This window comes from Trichoplax adhaerens, genomic scaffold (genome assembly GCF_000150275.1).
Source record: "Trichoplax adhaerens TRIADscaffold_3 genomic scaffold, whole genome shotgun sequence".
In the NCBI taxonomy this organism is placed as follows: Eukaryota; Metazoa; Placozoa; class Uniplacotomia; order Trichoplacea; family Trichoplacidae; genus Trichoplax; species Trichoplax adhaerens.
Genome location: NW_002060945.1, coordinates 6,937,672 through 6,960,430, shown reverse-complemented (window position 1 = coordinate 6,960,430; position 22,759 = coordinate 6,937,672). Strand labels below are relative to the sequence as shown.

Here is a 22,759-nt window from a genome sequence, read left to right as displayed (position 1 = left end):
AAATAGTTATTGAATTTTGATTGAGATGACTGCTCGTAAGTACGGCCTACCATAGTAGTCTAGATACAATTAGGAATTATTCTATACTCTACAAACTTTATTTCCATATATTCTACCCTAAAATTATTATATTTTCTATAGTCAACTTTATTTCCATATATTTTATTGTAGATTATCCTCTACATGATTATTTACGACTACAGTGTGCTTCACAGCCCAAGAAGCATTGGATGATATCTATATTACCGTTATTCCGCTATTGAGATGATATTAGCTATTGGTTAATAATTAATACATATAAGCCATTTATTTTTCCGTCTATAACTACGTATAGCAGACTTTTTGCTATTGGCCAGGAGTATTGTCAGACGATAATTAGTGCAATAATTGTACTATATTATTACATATCCTTGTTTGGATATTAGTATAGCACCAATCCATGATCACGTTGCCCATTGAGAGTTTTTCAAGACAGCGTTGAAATAATTGTTATCATACATGCATCTCTCGGGTACGTCTAATGCATTTATTTTGCACTATATTTATATCATTCTAGCGTTCTTTTTAGTATAGTTAGGTAAGTATCACTTTATGGACTAGGAATTATTATCCAGACATGGAAGAAATTATTGTCAAGATTGTATTATATAATTCTATATGAGTGAAGGTCCGAGAGATTTTTTGGCTTAGGGTTTAGCACCAATTGGCAATGACGATATAGAGCGTTGAGTATCTACATACCCTATTTACATATACTAGGCTTTTCAGAATGGTTGAGGAGTAATTCTAGGCAGAAATTAACGCAGTGATTATATTCTATCATTAGGTATCAGTGAAGACGCTAGAGAAGATTTTTAAACAACCCTTGAGCACCAATTCAAGTTGGTGAGCACTATGAATGAGCTCTACAATATACGCGTAAGCAATCTCTGCTTTCATTTCTCTCGAATAGTAATACAGCTGAACTATAGTATCCTTCATTTTATTAGAGTAACTCCTATTTTACAGACTACAGCTGAATTAGATCCTATACAGTAGTCCATAATTCCATGTTTTCCCGAATAGAGAAACGAGAAAAGCATCTCCACGAGATCTTCTTTCCCATTCTACCTTTATTTTTGTACTATTTGGTAGAATGTGCAAATACAGATTGGAACTGATACTGTTGATAGTACTGTGTCCTATAACATAGATCATGATATAGAGTACACTATCACTTTGCAAATCGTTGGATAGCACAAACCCTCTCGATGCACATGCCTAGTGGAAAGGTTCTTTCAAATTCCAAGCTCTAGTTAAGGAGATTGCCTCGAGCAAGCAATAGCTGCCATTGCAAGTGCTATTCGCCAAATTATCCAATTAATTCTACTTGGTCAGGACTATCATTTCTTCCTCATCAAATGACGATTCATTACTGCAATATTAGAGTTATTATTACGTGTTGATACGAACACGTTATAATCAACCTGGCTAGGATAGGATAAAAGCAAATTCTGGACGATTGTGTGTGTATATATCGCGTGGATTGAAAAAAAAAATGGCTGATCCTGATTATGAAGATGTCAATTACCACCGTAAAAGAATGCGATTAGAAGACTCTGGTTAGTGACTACTGCAGACCTGTTTACTGTGTATTTCTGTACTTTCTAGCCTTGTTACTGTTGAGATAATTTCTTTCCATGATTGAATCTGAATACTGTTTATCTCCATGGTGAAAACGTTAACAACTAGCTCAACTTGCAATTAGGATAGCAGCTCTACTTTTTAGCGCATTAACTTAGTGATCGTAGTATCTCCTAGGATGAAATTTATCGATATCACCTAGTCAATATTATTATTGTAGCCAGGGATAAAGCGATTGAATAGCTATGAGTGTATTTCCGTATCCTTTTATGCTATCAGGAGTGATGTTATCATGGCGGGAAAACCACTAGTTACTGGCTCATGACTTCTCATAATCTTCTATCTTCGTATCTACTATGTGTTTAGGAGCGAAGGAATTAGCAATACAGAAGATTGAGGATATTATCACCAACCAGTTTGATACAGAATTACGATATAAGGAGAGGGAAATCGCTACTATTGATCAAGTAAGTGCGTTAATTAAGGTTAACTCATGATCGGTGTAAATCAACATGGAACTGACGTTCGATATTGATATTCTCACAAAACTGAAACGATATCCCTTCCTTTTAGTGTCTACGTTTTCATGAAAAGAGTAAATGAGGTGTAAATCGACACTATGTTCTTCTTAACTTAAACTATCTATATGATATCGAATAATTCTAGTCACCAAAAAGCTAATGGCAAGGCAAGCTACTATTAGGCAATTGTCATATTGCTATACTGACGTGATTAAAATTTCAATCCTACACCTTAATTTAGAAATTAGTGAATGAAGCGGATTAAATGATTAGAGATTGATACTCCTGTATTTCATCAATATCCTGCATAAATGTTTTCTTTATATACTGCCATTACTCGAGCATAAACTTAACTTTTGCTCACTATACACTAACGGCAATGGTGATTATACTCAGTCATGTACCGAATGATGCACAGAATGGACTTTATCCCTCGTAGATTTCAACAAACTTTTCATGATAATCCTTATGCTAAATGTACATTGATATCAGCAGAGCCAATCAAGAATCGAGTTATCTTTTAGCTATATTAACAGTACCTGCGACTTTTATCCAATCATATACAAAATGTAACGACAAATTAAATATCGTCCTACCTGATCAATTCCTATATACGAAGTATATTATTATTGAATCAGATGTAATCAACCCAAGGAGCACCATGCGTAAATGCTCCTGCAAAACCATATTGATCTTTTCTATTGAATAACAGTTGCCACCATGTTTGTGGGATATAACATTTCTTACAATTAAGTTGTAATTAAAGCCCTTTACTGATCCTTGGAAGATTAAGCAATAGCTTAATTATTGACTAATGTTGCATGAGATTTGTGCAATAGACGATAGTGAATCAGATTACAATTCAACCCGTCTTATGCGATGGTTTTCTAACAGCAAATTGATTTAATTATGTAGAGGATTTACCAGGTTCGAGCAATGTTGGATAAAATAAGAGCCTGTATCATCGCCAAATTTTATGGTACTCCGAAACCTCTGGAACAGTTAACGGATCGTACAGCAACAGACCCTGATACAGCCGAAAATGAGGATATAATTAGTCGCAATTTGAGCTCGCAAAAGCTAACATTTATTAACCCCAATCACCCTGCCGAATCAATTGTAAAAGAAGCTAGATTACAGAATTCGACAGCTACTAAAACTACGCAGGTAAAATTACTATGCGTATAGTACTTATAAATTGACGTTACAAATATTATAGCAAGAAATTCTTCTATCTTTATAATTACGATAATAGCTTGACTGTATATAATGATTCGCTATTTTTACTCCTATGATACTTAAAGTATCTGATCATCATTTTATGCTTAAACTCTGTCGTAAATACTATATCTTGCCTCCTGGATGATTGGTATTGCACTCGTTGAGATAACGTACTTTTGCGCAAATGTGCAATAGATTATATTATATCACAGATCCTATAATAATGTCCTAAGTAAAGTTAAGACGAGATAAATCATTCATCTTATATTGACAAGGCATGTAGAGACAACATTCAATCTTATGTAGTCAGCTGATTACTTTATGAATTTCGTCACTGCGTTATACTACATTTAAAGTAAGGAACCTTGAACTGATTTAAGTGCTTGACAGTGATTTTTCTGATCCTCTTTAAACTCTAGGAATCTAAGGCTATTCAAGAGAGATGTACGTAATATTAATAAATGTAAAATATTGCAAATAATTACCCTAAAAGTATTTACAAAAAATGCTTTCTAACGACATTTGTTGTATTAAAATCTCTACGAGTTAATAAAATCATTTTTAATAAAGCATCTAGAAATGAAGGCGACATTAGTTCTAGATTTTATACCAAAAAGCGAATTATCATCGGCAACACCTCGAAATATATACCATTAGATCAACGTGATGAACATAATCAATCGACACATAAGTGGATGGTATACGTTAGAGGCACAGAAGAGGTGGTAAACTATTTCGTTTTTAATATTACTAATACAATTTTATCTTACAACAAGAATTAAAATACCATTATCCTCGCATATACAGTACTTATGTTATTATTATGACTTATTATTATAATTTATAACAAAATATTACCTTATTGTTACGCTATTAACATAAATGATGATGTCCTTTGATCGCAGGAACCTGAAATTCATCAGTTCGTAAAGTGTGTTTGGTTTTTCTTACATCCGAGTTATAGACCAAATGACTTGGTTAAAGTCAAGTGAGTTGATCTAATTTAGCGTCTTGTTTTACCCTATACACATGAAGCAGCCAGAAACTGTGATGATTACTAAACCTACTATATTTATTTGTTAGTCAGCCACCGTTTCATTTAACTAGAAGAGGTTGGGGAGAATTCCCAGTACGTGTTCAACTCCATTTTGTCGATTCTCATAATAAGAGAGTTGATGTAATTCATCATTTGAAGGTAATACTCGGATGGAAATTTATAAAGATAAAATGTGCATCTGTTTTACTTATTACATAAATACTAGGGTTGTAGTACTATATTCCTATTAAACATCCTTCACGCTTACGTAATTACAATAGCTCGATCGTACTTATACTGGCCTTCAAACTCTTGGTTCTGAAACGGTAGAATCTAGCATATTCTTTGCATTATATATATATATATCGCGGTGTCTACAGATACTTTTTAACTATTTTCATGTGTTATTGATGAATTAATACAAAGATTGTCGACGTGGAATTATACCATGAATGGAAAACAGATGTTGATACTGTCAGCAACGCACCGGTAAGCCCTGATAATCTTGATGAAATTGTGGATGAGCTGATTTCAAAAGATAGTAATCCCGAAATCGTTGGTGACAACGATATGTTTGAACAAGTTACGTCTCCTGATACATTCAAGTAAGGACTCTTTTTCGTCTTCACAAAAATATTTAGTTTACATTTCAATATGATCTTAAAACAATTATTAGATATGAACCAGAAATTGAGACAAAGTTTGATTTGGAGCAATTACTAGAAGAAGGGGCTAAAGTTTATCAGTTAATATCTGGTACGGAAATTTGAAATTCCTTTAATCAAAGGAATGAAATTGCTTTTCAAGAAGTTGTTCTTTATTAACGTATCACCCTTTCCCTATTATTAGAAAATTCGACTCCTCTTTCACAACCTTACTGTGCGAAGAATTGTGAAACTTTTTTTTCGTGGAACATTGGAAAACGAAGAGCAGCAGAGGTTACTATCCATATTGAATACCTAACGCTTTATCACACCTTTGAGATTATATCTTAATATAACCATCTTGGTATATTTGTAGTGGCAAAGAGCGATTGATATGAAAAAATTTATTGGATCGCATAGCCCCGGTCTAGTGCAACTACCAACTACCAAGCAGATTACGATTTGGTGTCGTCAACATGGATACACACCTGTAGACTTGAATAGCAAGCGAGATGGAGGTATAGCTAACTTCTGTCACATATGTGGTCGACTTCTTTATACTGGGAATCAGCAGGTATAATATATATTCGATGAGAAAAATTTATTTTCATACAAGAAAGTACGAAATAACAACAGTATAGTATTATCATCGATTTTGACTTCTGACGCGTTAATTTGAAGGAGTTTAAGGAGAATATGAAGACTAATCACGTCTGTAAGACTTCATTCGATTTACTAGGTAAGCACCGTAAAATTTAATTGCATACTAATCCGTTCGCTGGTGTGTATATCCAGCGCAAGCTATATTTTACCGAAATGTATTTCAAAGCAACCGATTGTTTTTATTCTTATAAAGATACATGCACCTTAAGTACAGCGGATAATTTGCTTACTAAACTGGCAAAAAAGGCTAAAAAAATGAAAATGAATGGTACAAATAAATGTTCCAACCATAAAATTGAGTCATATTATCGATATTGTTTCCTTGCAATGTAAAGTGCCACATATTATATTTTTGCAGCATATGATAATGAAGCTATTACAGAGATTAATGTAGTCGACAACAGTGAAGCACATGAAAGTATTGATAATAAGAGGACGGTAATAGAATCAGAAAATCAGGAAGTATCTATCCCACCACTTCCACCAGAATTGCAGTGGATACGTGATACTTCAAAAGAAATTGTAAGCGATAATACTTTATATTGCATGTAATTGATTTAATTTAATATCTAAGAATTATAAATATACTTTGCCACTTTATTAGATCGGCGTCGATTTTCAAACAGTAAAGAAAGGTGATGTAGAAACTCCATTAAGTGAACGTATCATTTTCGAGGTATCTATTGCTGCCATAGTTGAAAACATACGATGAAACTTTAGTGTTCAGAGAGTTATTGAATCATAGGTGTATTCATCACTGTATACATTTCTTTATTATGGTAATTTACTAGGCATGTAAGGGATTTATCAAACATATATTGAGGAAATCTGTTGCCGTAGCTGCGAAGGGTTCCTCTTCTTCAGTGTAAGATATTGAAGGACAATTGCTTTCATAGTTTGCGAATATCTACTGTTAAATATAATCTGTAATTACTAGCTTTCATCTATTTTGATACAGCATAGACTATGTTCTGGTTCCATCTCATATTCATGCTGCAATCAAAGAAATTGAGAATTGCGATTTCATTACCAAAAGCTGCTTGGGTCAAGAAATTGCTGCCATCAATGAACTTGAATCATAATGCTTGCCTCTTGGGAATTATATGAAATTTTTTATCACGTTGATATCGTAGCTTGTTATACGAGTACGTTTTTAGATAATTGATTGCAGGCTTATGAAAAAAGAATACCAAATGTAAATATAGTCTGGTTTAATGTGATTTATGAGATTGTAACAAGTGATTGATTGTCATTAATGACATTCGTTTTGACTATATTAATCGCAATGTAAATTACATGACTCTTCAACAATGTATTATCAATGTACCGTTAAACCTAATATTGTAATATAGTATAACTCAACATATGATTGTATATACAGTATCAGTTAGGTCCATTAAATTTACTCTGTCGAATAACTGTAATTGTGTTTTAGTACTCTGCAAATAAATTCTAACCGACAGAAGTTTCTGTCATTGGCCAAATTACCAATTAAGGTAGCTATACTGGGATGACAATTATTGATTAGAAAATATAATGAAGAACTTATTTTTTTAATCATTTAACTTTCTAATATCGACTACACAACAGAATAAGAAAAATCCATTAAAAATATGATGTCTCAAGCAGAAAATTTCAAAATTTGATAGCTTAACTTCAAATAATTACTGATAATCCTGAATAGATCGAATAGCAGATAAAAGAAATATTTATCAACACAACCCTTTTTTTCTGATCAATATTTTATACAACTTACAAAATAGCGAATTGAAGCAGAAGATACAAAACGTTTAATACATAAAGAACATATTCGTAAATTACATAATTATGCATTCTTTTGATATTACGTATATACCAGTTTCAATACCAACGCATATGACGCGTAATGGCAATTTTTTTGCAGTAAAAAATAAATACAACGTCATAATATAACAATTTCATTTAGTTCACTGTAAATTATACAAATTCTTTTTTGCCACAGTTTTATGTCTGTAATGTAGCAATCAATTCATAAGATTATACAATATCATAAACTCACAAATTCTAGTAGATGTCAAGACGTCACAGTAATACCGTACAGCAACGAATAATTAGCCAATGTTTTTAATCGGCAAATCGTACAGAAATAATTTTATAAATACAATATTCAGGATCTTATAAATATGACCTAAAAACATGCTTCTTGTAAACCATTATCTGAAAGATTATGAGAAAGAAAAGTAAAGATTAGAACCATTAGTACTCCCTACATTACTACATCTGTAAAAGGGATTGTAAAATGTATAACGTAACATTCAAATTAAAAATCTCTGATGGATAAATATCCTGATCATTAATGTCGTATTATCATAATATTATTATACGGAAACTGGAACATGTCCATTAGCATCTGTAGGATTGCCTAGGCCATAACTAGTTGATTTCAAAGGACTACCTGAAGATTTTGCCGTTACATTAGGAATAACCGTAGTTTTGTGATTATCCTTTGTGTTATGGCGAATATTGTCGCCAGGATCATCGGGTTCGTTTGCATTTGGTGGCGCAACCGGATCATCATTGTTATACATTGCGTTAATGCTTTCCTTAAAACTATTATTTCTTTTCATTCGAGGATGCTTATAATTTATATCGCGAATATGTCTGGAAAAATTAACTCGAGACGTAAATTCATCTATGTTTCTAGGAGGTGGAGGAGCTTGTTCTGTTATTTGAGATGGTCCAGGATGGTCTAAGCCATTTCGCCGAAGTTCTAGCATTGTTGCTTGCAACATTTCCATAATTTCATCATCGTTGAAGTTATGATTCTCCATAGTTTGCAAATGAGACATTGCTTCATCAAAGCTCATTTTAGATAATTGTTCTGAAATTGGTATCGAATATAATTAGATAAGTCAAGTGATTATAAAATAAAAATATGGAAACTAATTAGCACACGTATACAAAAACGAAACGCTAATCACTTATTAGCTTACTCTTGTATAGCTTAATAACCAAGAACGCCATGGCAATAGGAACTCTATCGCCATCAAATATAAAAGCATCCCAAACTCTCAGAGTTAACGAAAAAGGCAACTAGGATGAAATCCAAATAACAATAAGAATTTACGTTCGAAGATGGTAATATTAAATAATCATGGATTGATTGATCTATTGATACAAGCGATATTATAGTTAAAAAGTGCAATTTTAAATATGGGTAAATCTTTTGCAGACCCTATCAAGGAAGCATTGTAAAAACCATTTCATTGAATATATTCTAGCGTCGACTTCAATTTTTTTCTGCAAAAGTAATACATATTCTGAACTTACTCTTTGATAACAAGAAATTCTGTTAAGGACAGACAATAATAACTGTAATAATTGGTGTAACTGTCGATAGCACTCTTAACTTACAAGATGCTTGTGAAGTTTTGTTAAAAGTTTTTTACAAATTTTTTCATGATGCTCTTGAAGTCTGAGTAATTTTGGAAATCCAGGCTTGAATAACCCTATGATAAATACAGGTCAATTAATAAAATGTGTCTTTAGATCTTGTATAATTTTAGCGCAAGTTATAAATAATCACCGTGCATTCCATGCATTCTATCAGAAAGGAGACAAGATAAAGCCCAGAAAGCATCCTAGACAGTATTCGGACGAAATTAAATCAGATTAAACCCGTAATTTGCACTCGTAAACTGCAAACTTAAATAAGACTAGTACCTCTTCATTAAAGTACATCAGCAACAGAGCTGCAATACCACTCATTCCTTGACAATAACCAACTTCCTGTAAGGATATTTTATTGCATAAGTGCACAAGCAGAGGAATACTATGTATCTTTGTACATGTGTATTATGTTACAGTAATGATATCTATACTAAAGCACATCAAAAAACAATATTTTCGAAATGTTAGGAATAATTACCGTGTTATACATCGAATATGTGGCAAGTACATGAAATAGAGCCTGTTGCCTTAAGTACAATAAAAGATAAATTTTAGTGATATAATAAAGTTACAATGCGTGATAAACTAGTGAATAGAAAACATAAGTTTTTATTGAAGGAAACAATTTACTAGTTAAATATCTCCATCAAAGTGCACTCATTGAAATCTATAAATTTTTTATAATTCTTAGCAAGAAAGATATGACTATGCTTTATATTGAACAAATTACCGTAAGTGCTCTCTAATATTATGAATTTGATTACTTTACCGCAGGAAGTGGAGGAATACTTACTTTATACCATAACGATCACGAAACATGATGTGATTACGATATGTTCGGTTAACGTCCAAATCAATCTGCCTTATATCGGGAGAAGTACGTCTAGCCAATAGTTTAGCTTGCTGGGAAATAAAAGTAATAAAACCAATGCAATAATCAATGAATGATAATTATGCTTTAAATTATCACAACTTCTGACAATTTCAGCAATAGCAGGCCCTAATCATACTTGATGTATGTAGGTACTACATGCAGAATCATATATAGGTTAAAAATCAACTTAGATAATCTTATTTTTAATAAGAAAATGACCCTATACCTAGTATAACTTTTTGTATAAGAGAAATCCTTCACTTACATCATAGAAGCCTTCTTTATTTAATTTGATTTTATCTAAGCGTAGAATTTGACTCCATGCCTGACTACGTAGAGAATTCGGTATACCCTTATAAACTCGGTTACGCAACTAGAAGGTTTCGAAAATTATGAGATAAAAATTGTTCTTAATTAAAGTACGAGTGTATCCATTCGATAATGGTATAAGGCGCTCAGAAAAATTACAAATTTGGATAGCTATTATTAGTAGCATTCGATAATTAAAAAATAATCGCTTTGGTTAAATAATTAATATTCAGATATGTATTTATGATGAGTAATTGAAATAAAACGAGAAAAAATTGCATTACTGAACCTTACTATTTAGCTGTTGATAATCACAATTTACGAATAAGGCGTTAACCTATGCATGTTATATACAGTATTTTGTTTTTGACTACGAAATTAACCTTAATTTTTAAGAATAATGTTATAATTCTATCAACCTTATCAGAAAGAAGCGATTTATCCCAATTTTTTAACATTTTTAACCATTTAATTTCTCTTGACCGTTCGATTAGCAATGCTTTCGCTTCTAACTCCGTACGTTTGGGTAGGGGCTCCTTGCTATTTGATAAGTAATTGTCGAAATAACGTTTAGTACTTAATATTTTGGATTACAATATAAGCTTAAGATATAATCATATGTGCGTCCTCTATGTAAAATGCTTTAATCAATTCAGTTTAATTAATTAATCCGCGAATATTAAGGGCAATAATGTATGGAGTATGATTGAAGACTGAATATTTCTACGTGATCATCAGGCATGGTAACACTACCTAAGTTATTTGATTTGATACGTTAATTTTTACACTTGCATACATTTAAGGCCAGGATTACTTCATTTAAATTAGTACGGCCATTCAAGCTCACTATCAATAACTACAACAAACGCTGTGAATAATAAAGAGCTTACTGTAAAAAACCATAACGATCGGTGACTTTATAAACAAAGAAATCGGCATCTTCCCATGGATCAATTTCTGCACCTTCTTCTCGTCCCTTTGATTGATATTGATGATAATGTGTAAAAATGGCGATATTTTTGATATTATTTTATTAGTAAAAGTACATAAAGTTAATATTAAAATTTCAAGTTAATTAATATCGATGTTTAATAGTCTCATTTCTTCTTATTCTGTGGAAACTGATTTCAAAATAGAGTATCCATAATATATCCAGTTTAGTACAGTACTGGGATGTTGCTTATTACATTATTATCGACAATAAGCGATTATAACTGTACGATGTCAAGGACTATTCTACCATAAGACATAAAGAAACTTGTGTAATACACGTATACTGCAGCTGGCATATTTAATTATAATAAAATCTGTTACGTGTGTTAGAGACATTAACACTGCCTCTAAGGTAAACAATTCTTCGTTTAATTTAGTATTATTTAGCATTAATTGTAGGTAGAAAAGGCATACTCAAGCATCACTTATACAAAACATTCTTTTGTAGGGCTACCTCACCTTATCGTACTTGGCTACAATGGCAGCTCTATCACGATCGGCTTCATCATAATCGGAGGCCATTTTGGTATATCAACAATCTGCCAATTGATTACATAAAAAATGCAAGGCCAATACTTTAATTTATTATATTAACCAATACTACTGTATATTAGATGAATTATATATATATTATCTAACAATCTTTTTATCATTCAGTAGCAGATTGAACAATGCTATGATACATTAACTTATATCAAAAATACTGCAAACATTTTACGCGTGATAGGTATAAAAAATAATGCAGTGAGACCATAACGAAAAGCTATATGGAGTTATGTAATCAAGTAACGACTATTGCAATGTTAGAAGATAATCCGCGAAGCTGGAATTCAATTGCCAATGGTAATCGTATAGTATATTATACTTGTATATAAAAAAAGTGACGACATCCGTTAGCGTACGCCAATGGGAATGTGTTTAAACCAAGTTAAAAATAATACGTACGAATATAAATGTTGTTTTATTGCCGATATAAGAATGATCATGATCGATTTCGCATAGAGACAGAAATTTACGTGGTATGTGAGAAAATGACCTACAGTATGTAGAAGATACTGTGATTCCAGATATAGGCGTGTTTACTAGCTCAGGAATATACTGTAGTAATGGGCAAAATGCTGTTCACAGTTCATCGACCGTTATGTATGAACCAGACTAAATAGGATAAAAAACGCATTTGATACATTAATCTTTGATAGTAGTAAAACAGAATTAAAAGCTAATACACGTAACGTAATTGATCCTTTTCATCCCATTATTATAATACTGTGGGTCTGTAGCCATGAACTAATTGATCTAGTCCAAATTGAAGCTTGCCAAATTAATGAGTAAGTATAAATAATTTAACTCATTCTTCAGGTGTATTTGCAACAGAATTTTAAGATGAAGGCGCACTCTGATGGCGTGCTAGTGGAAATAATTTACTAAACTTTACTATGCGTAATAAGCTTGTATTCTAAGTCAATATCTTTGAGATCTCAGTATATGTTGACTCGTCAGAACATCAATGCTTTTAAATCATTTGCAGCACTGTCTGCCCCGAATATGCAGCACGCACAGGTAGTCCATTATTATGAGCTTCTCTCAATTGTAAAGTAGCGGTAGTATGTTTCATCCGCATTTAGTAGATATTACTAAGAGGACATGGAAGACAATTGATCTTTCATTCTTAAATGTTAGGTCTAGTTGTGTGATGAATAAGCTTATATATTCGATATACGCGTGCACAAGTTGTAAAAGTGCAACGTTGTCGTGACACAAAATACATACTATAATTTCTGCTATACCCTCTATATTCAGCTTTCCTGTTAAAACTTGAACAAAAGTTAAATCAGACAGACATGATATGACAAAATTATATCATAGCATGGGCTCTAGTGCCAGCAATGGTCAGCTATGATGAAAAGGAATTAATATCGCTCATCCTTTTTCTCGTATACTCAGCGGTCTTTTTATGTACTGTATTGTATAGTGTCTTGTTAATATTTATCAGTAAAAAATTCAATCATTCAATACTGAATTAGAGATATAGTGTCATTTAGAATGTATCTATATTACCATATGTATTACACAATTCGAATGGTTTTTACCTGGAAAAATACAGTAGTAGGCAAGACACAAGTTGATTTTCGACTGCACTAAAGCCTCCTGTGTATAGTACACGCATGCATCGTCCATATTTGATCATCCTACGCGTAGGTGTATACTGTACTCAGTGTACTGTACGTATAGTAGTAATAGTTATGTCATAGTATATATTTACAAGTATAATTAATCTATCGTCTCGACATTCTCATATACTGTTCATGTTTTTAGGCGTTTTATAGCATTTGAGTAGGTCAATACTGTCCATCTTTGAGTAAGAAATTGAATCATTCGTGGTGAGACTGGTCCGTCATCATAATCAGTCATTTTTTCCTCTTTCAGAGACTACTGTACTGTACATTGCATCATGAGAATGACTTATTCATTATTGTCCAAAATGTACTGTAGTCGAGGAATCGAGGGAGTCAATATTAAAATCTTGTTCACCACCTTCTTGCATATTCAACATGGAACTATCACCTAGTAATTTCATAACTTGGCAAGTCATACTTCGGCATAATAAAAATTAAAAGTACAGCAGTACAGTGCAGAAGTTTACTTTAGGCTGTCCGATTGGTCGATTGATTTAGGTACGTCTGCAATGGGTAGTACAGCAATGGAACAAGATCAAGATTGATTGCCTTGACTAAATCTTTAGTAGGAGTACGTTAGTTATGATTGTGATTTCATTTCTTTCGACAATTTTTCTCCAACTACATTAAGTGTAAACTTAAAAATGAGATTGAATATCGTGTATACTAGATGAAAGTAAACTCAAATTGACGTATAGAAATGGCTATCAGTATGGCACGAAATCAAAAGCGAGGTGAAAAAAGCAAATTCCGTTGACAGTAATTCTTCCTCTTACCTCTCAATCAACTAGAAATGGTAGTATAGATGTTACCAGATCAAACAGGAGATACTATACAATAAAATTTCTCAGAAATGTACTTGAAAATTTCATTTCAATGATTTTAGAATGGCTTGGAAAGGAACGTTGAAAGGAAAGGAAAAATTCAATTTTCAATGTCCGACGCAATAGTGAAATTTCTACAGTCACTGTCGTGAACCCAAGGGATAATTGTTTTAGTAAGGTAAGGCTCTATGGCTTTGCACACTGAGTACTGTATTGTGTGTGCAATACTGTAATATCAAGTCGAGTCAGTGCAGTGATCAGTTGAAGCGTACGATACCAGTTAGATAAAGGTGGTGGCTGAGTCTGCTCAACGGCAAACGACGCTCTCAGCACCGCCCAGCAACGTCAACAATGTGGGCACCAAGTGTGACACCCATACTGGGTTGACCCAAGACGATTGAACAACGGGTTATGAGTCAGAAGAGTTTCGTACAATCAATGTACACTTGTACAGAACAGTGCAGTACTGTAGTTGGTCTACTGTACTATTATAATACTGTACTGTACAGTACAGTATATGATTTTCGGGACTTGCGAGGAGCTGCGCATGAGTAGTGACTTCGTGTGATGGGTAGACTTAATACAAAATGGTATTGACTATAGGAATCTCTTTTTCTTCATACAAACTTTTGCAGAGTTGACAGCAGAAAGATGGAGTTCTGGACTGGACGACTAAATCTTAATCTTATCGCTAAGATTTAGTAACCATGGCAGTAAGATACGAAAGGTATCCGCAATCAGAAATGTAGCTGTCGCATCCAGCTCTTCCGAATATTGTACAGTATTGACAATATGATAGTGACTTGTCAGTGTTAGTAAACTTCCATCGACTTTCTTGATGGTAAACTTTAAATGTAGAATGGTATGGTTCTTTCATACAAACGTGCAAAGTAACAGTAGGGGATACTGTAGAACCCAAGGTAGCAGAAATCTAGCAGTACAATACTGTACAATGGACTTCGAGGTATCGAGAAATCCGTGATAGGACTGTAGATCTCGAAGATCTACAAGCCCATGGCTGTATGGCTGGCCGTACAGTCAGTTTACAGTAAGACAAATATCGTTCTAAATCGTAAACGCAAATCCGAAAGAGATTACTGAGAATTTCACCATGGAAATCTTAACGTAGTATAATTACCGTAGTATAAATTAATACCAATCCCGTTTTCCTCTTTACAAGTCCCTGACTGAGTTTACGTAAAGACGTCAATTTCCTTAGGAAGGGCCATGGACTTTGGACTTCGAATGACAGACAGTACAGCATAGCAACAAAGAAATACTTCTCACAAATTATCATGCTGATCAATTGGCGTCATTAGCATACGATAAATAATATACATTTGTTATCAACATAATGGCTTATAAAGGAATTAAACACTCATAAAATAATGAGTTAACTACTTTTTATTCCTATGTTTGATATTTTATAAAGTTTTTCTTATATCTCTGTACTGTGTGAAAGCAGGCCAAAAATTTTTAAAATGCAGGAAAGCAAGTAAAAAAACCTTTTACGCCTGTAGCCCAGTGACTAGAAGCGATAAGCTAAGTCTGATTGAATATCAATATAATAGCGAGACTTTTTTTCATAGGAATGCATGTCATTATATTATTATAGTTAGAATCTAGTGTGCCTTGACAATTCCGATGCTAGCTTAGGTATTTAATACATAAGAGTACCTGTGGCAAAAAAATAACACTTAACCGAATGCACTTGATGGGCAATTGGACATGAGTCATTTTGATATCATTTAGTCAATTTCTTTGTGTAAGCTACACACGCTAATCCTGCTCAAATTGATCACTATGCAACTTTGCAATAGAGTGGACAACGCAAAGTATATTTTTCATCTGCCACATCCATGACAGGATGTACCGTACTAATTTATTGCCTTCAAAATTGCAGTAAACAAAAGCAGTACGTAGTATTAAACGAGACTAGTTATGCGTAAAATCAAATAAGTCTATTTCTTTAAATATCCAAAGAATTCGTAATTCCTTATTAGGTATCAATAAGAAGGTTAATACATCAACTATTATATGCTTTATATTTTATTTTAATGTACTTCCTGATTCAAGCCGCACTATCTGATTCCTTTTGGTTAATCAATTAATTCTGTAATTACTATAGCACAATACAAATTTTTAAAATAGGTGAATTTGATAATAATATCTCATCAAACAGCCAGTTACTGGAATAAAAACAGTAATATGATAACAGAATAATTAAAAATAATCATCATTATATAATATTTCTATGCATGGCCATAAGCATGTAGAATTTAGCATACAAAAAATTGCAATCTTTGCACACGTACAATATCACGCAAATTGCAGAGTTCATTGTGAACGCTTATACGCAGTCGTTAGTTTAGCTTCAATTTCGGTTAAATGGAATCTTTGACCTTTTTTAGCCTATCAAGCTTAAGTTAATGCTTCATTCTGTTGCCACAGAAGAGACAGTACATCAATCAAACTGTGGCATACAAGCAAGTTGTATATTATAATTTGTTTGTCGCACCCAATAAGGTACATAAATTTGATCAATTGAATTTTAAAATAATTTACTATCAAAGCAAAGGAACAATTGATTAAAAAGTGAGCATGTAAAAGTAGATAAACAGTATTACTTTACATAATGCAATATATTAATTTAAGCTCCTTCTAGATTGATTACCAATATAGATCCTGCGAGCAATATCGTTGAGTAATAATTGTTTATCCGGTTTAGTGACACCATGAAGTGCCAAGGTTTGATCAACATACCTTTTAGTAATATTACGTTGAAGAGGCCTACTATCGAAACGAAAGTGCAGGTTACTTATCGGTTGAATACCACTTTTATATGCTAATAAACCGATGTAAACATCATCGATACCAGGTAGTTTTTCGATATAATTTGTAGCATCCAACATCTTCCGTAGTGCTTGTCCAGACATAATATTAGCAAAACCAGAGCAGTAAGGCGGAAACAAGCCCCATCTATAATGCTCATGAGATACATAATACTTACTTCTAATATTTCTGATAGGTCTTCGGTTGTCATAACTAACAAAGCCAACCCAATGATTATCATAAACCTCGGGAACACTGGTGTTCAAATGAGTTATATAATCATAGATACGCCATTTGTTAACCCAAACATCATCATCTCCTTTATAGAAAAACTTTGGTTGACAGTATTTAGAGGCCCAATGCATACCAGTGACCGTTTTATCCGTTAAACTATGATGACTTTCTAAAGAGTTAAGGATTATCATATCACCATGATATGATGCCTCATGATTTACCCGAACATCTCGCTCCCGATCACCAGTTAAACCCACTATGAAAACGGTTTTCCAAGTTTCATTATTATTCCCATTCAACCATATATTGGATGCCCAACTTTTGCGAATGCCATTGCGTCTACTATGATGCTTCGCGTGGCTGTTGATGGCTAAAAATAATAGTGTCGAGGTTCGACATGGTGGAGGCTGAAATTCTATAAGTTTCATACAATCGTTACCATGTCTGATAGGATATATATGGAATACTGGTAATTGCGCTGGCTGAAAGTCTAACCACATGTATTTAGCTTGCAATCGAAGGCCAAATCTCGTGGTATATATAATATAGAGATATGTTCTAAAAATGGCTATAACTATAAATACAGCAATATACTTTCGAATAACCACCGATCTTGGCATGCTGTCATGTACATTAATTTATAGTATATACTCGTATAAGCCTAGATAAATATATCAATCAACCTTTACTTTTATTTGTATTGGAACATAAAGATGATATAATACGTCCTTCCACAGCTTTAACTTTCCCTATCCCAGTGCTACACGTAAGGTGAAAGAATAACTTAAAGCATGATGGAGTATAAATTATTAATATGCTTTCAGTTTATAATACGGATATGATTGTAGTATTGGCAATCCTGGAAAGAATTTTGCCGATAGAGGATATTAATTTTTTTACAATTAGAAATGAATAAAACAAACATCTCAACCTTCAATATCTCATTCTCTATCCAATAAAACTGCAAAATTGCGATTCGCTGCTAAACCTTATCAGTACAGTACAGTGAGTGTCGCAACTGTCCACGGAATAGTAAATGATCATCATACTCTACGGTGTGAGCGTATGTACAGCACTTGTTAGGGACTGCACTACTCAATTACTAAATATCGTACACGTATTTAAAGAAGAGAAAATTTAAAATTGGCCCTCTTGCTGATTATTAGCCTGCAAAGAACAAATGTACCGTACAATAAGGTATTACGGATGTATCCTAGACATGTTCACGGGCCAATCGTTTCTCAATAACTACAAATTATCCAACTATTATATCAGTAATTAAAACAAATTGATATTATCCATTTACTTCATTTACTCTTTAAACATTTTCACAGCTGAAAAAGCACTTACACAGAACGATAAATTATTAGGGACCATATCGGTTTGCAGAAGATTAACTACTGACAGCCGGTTATTCGACATTCCCCAAACCAGCAGGCAGTCCAGTTCGACTAGGCTCTGTTTCTCTCGCTTTGCAAGAACTTCAATTAATGCGCGTGTACTATCCAATTACCGAACGAATAAACAAGGTTGTAGTAGTTCTCACCACTATGCTGTACAGTGTACAGTATTCATCAGACTACTGTCTAATATCAGAAATTGCCTATAGAACAGTCGAGAAAATAAGGCTACTTAATCTACCCAAAGTGTTTCCTTCATTTTTATTTCCGTAAGCCATCAAACAAATATTGTAGTAGTGTGATTGTGACCATAGAGCATCGGTGATACTTAGGGTGAGATAATACAACACAATGCAGTATGACATTAACCTTTAAGGGTTAAAGTACTAGGGACTTGTCTTTTACTGAGTAAAATCCCCTGACGTACTCGTCAGTACGGTGTCCTGTACTGTACTTTCATGCTGAATACTATACGGCACATCTCTGGAAATAGAAAGAAAAACTTCCGAGTAAGCATAGTAACTCCACCACTATACTTCGAATTATATTATAATACAGTATAATATAATGTAGATCTTTATAATTAATTAATTATTAATACTTTTATTCTAGTAGCTTATGCGACAGTGCAACTGCAGAAGTCGATGTAAAGATCTTGATCTAAGTGGATGCTGCAAAACAATAACCTATTGTAGACTGAGCATGACCGGCTTTCTTTTCATTGGTCGACTCTTTTGTGTTTCTTTCAGTAGGTCAAAGAAAAGTTCTTCGCCATAGATATACAGACGCACGGACGCGCATACCATTTCTTCTTTGTAGTCAAGTTAGAGACGATGAAGTGGACCGCACCGCAACGGTACGGATTATAAATAATTAATTAATTACAACACTAATTAATTATTTATTCTAATTCAGTATTTTCAATGATAATTATTATTGCTATTACAAATTACTTTCTAAACACGTCGACGAGCTTCTCTAATATTGCTCAATCTAGTCGGCAATAGGAGTAGAAATCATCTACCTAGGAGATTATCAATTCAAAGGCGTAGCTAGTAGTTTTACTTGTTCTCAATGCGAAGGAGCCAGGCATCCTGCTGAAGAATATAGCATACCGTATGGTAGTAGGGATCGATCAACGCCGCCACGGTTGTTGTTCTACGGTTATAGAGTACTACATCTGTACGTATTGTTGTGCTATATATTGAGACTGTCTAATTCTATCATTTTAAATCAGTTCATTGATGATTAGTTATCTCATAAATGTCCCATTTTTCCACTACGTTAAGCGATCAAAAAGAATTTTCTTACCCTTTGTCATTGTAAATGTTATACTGTATGCCCGTGAACACATTCAATTAAGCGCATTTAAAGGTAAATCTTTCTCACACCATATGTAATATACTGTCCTTAAAAATGAAAAATATTCAAAGTATCCTTATGTTAAAAGGAATGTGCATAGCTTACTTAGGGTATAGAAGTAGTCAAACCATCATTCCCTAGACTATAGTATAGTCATTTATCATTATTGTAGTACGATGAGATATTCTTGTATGTTAAACCGTCTATTTGGCCGTAATAATACGTACAATACTACTTTGATAGTGGTCAATGTGCTGTCCAGCACAACAATAGTCGTGAACAATTTTACAACTGTCCATGTCATATTGAACAGGCTATAGCAACCGAGCATGATTATTTTTATTTTAATATTGACTAGTGGGTATGACAAGCACTTACTGTAAGTTCAATATTATATACTCGTATAATCATATAATTTCATTCATTCCATAGAAGGAATCCGACTCATTCATACTCAGTTACAACTTGCACTTTCATGGAATTTATTTCAAATTAGTTCCATTAAATGAATGACAGGCCACTATCTGATCCATTTCAGAGATTTTACTGGCAAATCCAATTTGATAGTAGAAGGATATTGTATTAATAAAAAGAAATGGTATTTCAATAATCATGGTGATAGCGTGCAAGCAATAAATGATATCCTGAAGGCCAAAAATCTCAAGGTATTGTCTCAAAAAAACAATACAAGTAATATTGATCATATTGATACCTTGGTCTTTGTGATTACAGACAATTATTAAAATAAAATACACATTTTGTTATTTTTCAAGTTTACAGACAATGTTGTAGTACTGCAGGACGTAGACTGGCTATGATAATATTGCAATACATCATAGAATGTATAGAAAGTAATTTCCTTTCAAACTGATTTTATCAAACTATATAACTACAGTATTATAGTAGCATACTGTCAAAGTAGATTTATGAGCAGTGAAGATTATCTGCTTGCTTCAGAATTGAAAGAAGGTTATCAAAAATGAAAATGTAACAATTCTACTTCCTAGATGCCGAAGGGTGGACATTTTGGTCGTATTCTTTCGTGGCGAAGGCTAATAGCAGTATTATTATTCTTGATCGTTACAAAAATTTATGGTGATTTTATTTGTAGCTTCAAAGTGACAAATTGGAATAAGAAAGCTACTGAGATTAAAAATAATAAGCCCAAACCCACAATAATTACAAAACTTCCGAAAAAACAAGAAAGTGAATTGCCAACCTTTGAAGCTGAACCTAAATATGACATTACAAAATTCATCACTGAAAATTCCACTCAGCCACAACCATGCTTTAAACCGGCTTTCTTCCTATTAGCAATTAATAGCCATACATACCATTATAAACGACGAAAAGGTATTCGTGAAAGTTGGGGCAACGGCTGGGATATCAACGATAGCCGTAATGATAGTTATACATGGAAAACTGTTTTTGTGGTCGGCCGATCAGGCGTGAAAAAGCGCGACGACCTAGTTGATGCTGAGGCAGAACGTTATGGTGATATGATTATTATCAATTTAAAAGAAGGCCATCAAAGTTTAACGGAAAAGACTGTCGCTGGCATGTATTGGGCATACAAATACTGTAGACCAAGATTTTTTTACAAGGGCGATGATGATGTATGGCTCAATAAATGGCGAATGTTTGAGTACATTAACCACATCGATAGAAGTGGATGGAAAGTTGTAAGAAAGCACTGGGTTGGCTATGTAAGTCGTGGTAATCGTAAACCAATTCGAAATAAAAAAAACAAATATTATATTTCACCATTAGATTATAAATGGAAACGATTCCCTCCCTATTGCTCTGGCTTTAGTAATTTAATGTCGGGAATAGCATTGGAGCGAATGGTAGAATCGATTCCATTCATTAAAAAACTTCCGGGAATTGACGATGTATATGTTGGCCTACTAGCTTATCGAGCTGGCATTACACCAATTCATAATCATCGATTTCATTACCATTGGATCTATGTGTATCGTCACAATTTCACATTGCGTCAGATTGATATTACATTGGCAGAGCATGGCGTTGTTACGCCTGAATTACAGTTAAAGTTAACAAAAAATGCTCGTAAAATCTATTTATCAAGACCTAAAAAGAATACTAGGTGAACTGTTTAACCCTAGACGTACTGTACTTATTAATTAAACATGAAAATTAATTTAGATAATATCAAATTTACTATTTAGTGCTCTCTGGAGTATAACTTCAAATATAATCTAAATATATCGTGCTACATAATCAGATCAAGATCAAATTAAAGTGATATCATTTTTATTCCTACAATTAAATAGAGTAAATTGACTATACCTTCAATAACATCCTGAATTGTTGCAGCTAACATAAAATTTTAACAAACATGACAAAAAGGAGAACTATTGTTATTACTAAATTTCTGAAAATAAACGTTCAAATGCATTTTTAGGTTAGATTTGAAAGCTACATTGCTTATACTTCTTGAGTAATACGAGAATCACATACGAGTATAACTTGATACCATACGATATTAAGACAGCTTTACGTTAAGTTACAATAGCAAAGAGAGAGTATAATTTTAAGACTGATATTAACTCATATTAAATCCAAATTAAGCCTATCCTTAACTTAAGCCTTTTCT

At 33.2% G+C, this 22,759-nt stretch overlaps 4 protein-coding genes across 4 annotated transcripts; 2 read left to right on the top strand and 2 right to left on the bottom strand.

Annotated features, from left to right (window-relative positions):
* Positions 1 to 1,537: 1,537 nt before the first annotated feature.
* Positions 1,538 to 6,790, top strand: TRIADDRAFT_54769 (uncharacterized protein; the record flags this gene model as incomplete). Its single annotated transcript, XM_002111087.1, has 17 exons — positions 1,538 to 1,601; positions 1,990 to 2,090; positions 3,060 to 3,311; positions 3,785 to 3,809; positions 3,936 to 4,090; positions 4,271 to 4,353; positions 4,449 to 4,560; positions 4,683 to 4,727; positions 4,828 to 5,006; positions 5,078 to 5,157; positions 5,251 to 5,339; positions 5,422 to 5,619; positions 5,727 to 5,784; positions 6,067 to 6,230; positions 6,313 to 6,384; positions 6,500 to 6,573; positions 6,667 to 6,790. 17 exons carry the CDS (start codon positions 1,538 to 1,540, stop codon positions 6,788 to 6,790), a joined length of 1,875 nt encoding a protein of 624 aa, XP_002111123.1.
* Positions 6,791 to 8,416: 1,626 nt separating this feature from the next.
* Positions 8,417 to 11,808, bottom strand: TRIADDRAFT_13231 (uncharacterized protein; the record flags this gene model as incomplete). The annotated part of the gene is made up of 12 exons (XM_002110562.1): positions 8,417 to 8,568; positions 8,681 to 8,780; positions 8,922 to 8,987; positions 9,102 to 9,196; positions 9,274 to 9,328; positions 9,411 to 9,476; positions 9,616 to 9,664; positions 9,931 to 10,040; positions 10,277 to 10,384; positions 10,740 to 10,860; positions 11,211 to 11,296; positions 11,773 to 11,808. Coding segments are annotated over 12 exons (1,044 nt in total), but the record flags the coding sequence as incomplete, so codon positions are not given.
* Positions 11,809 to 17,142: 5,334 nt separating this feature from the next.
* On the bottom strand, positions 17,143 to 17,754 carry TRIADDRAFT_16656 (uncharacterized protein; the record flags this gene model as incomplete). Its single annotated transcript, XM_002110561.1, has 1 exon — positions 17,143 to 17,754. A coding segment is annotated over one exon (612 nt), but the record flags the coding sequence as incomplete, so codon positions are not given.
* Positions 17,755 to 21,452: 3,698 nt separating this feature from the next.
* On the top strand, positions 21,453 to 22,103 carry TRIADDRAFT_16617 (uncharacterized protein; the record flags this gene model as incomplete). Its single annotated transcript, XM_002111086.1, has 1 exon — positions 21,453 to 22,103. A coding segment is annotated over one exon (651 nt), but the record flags the coding sequence as incomplete, so codon positions are not given.
* Between the last annotated feature and the right edge of the window lie 656 nt (positions 22,104 to 22,759).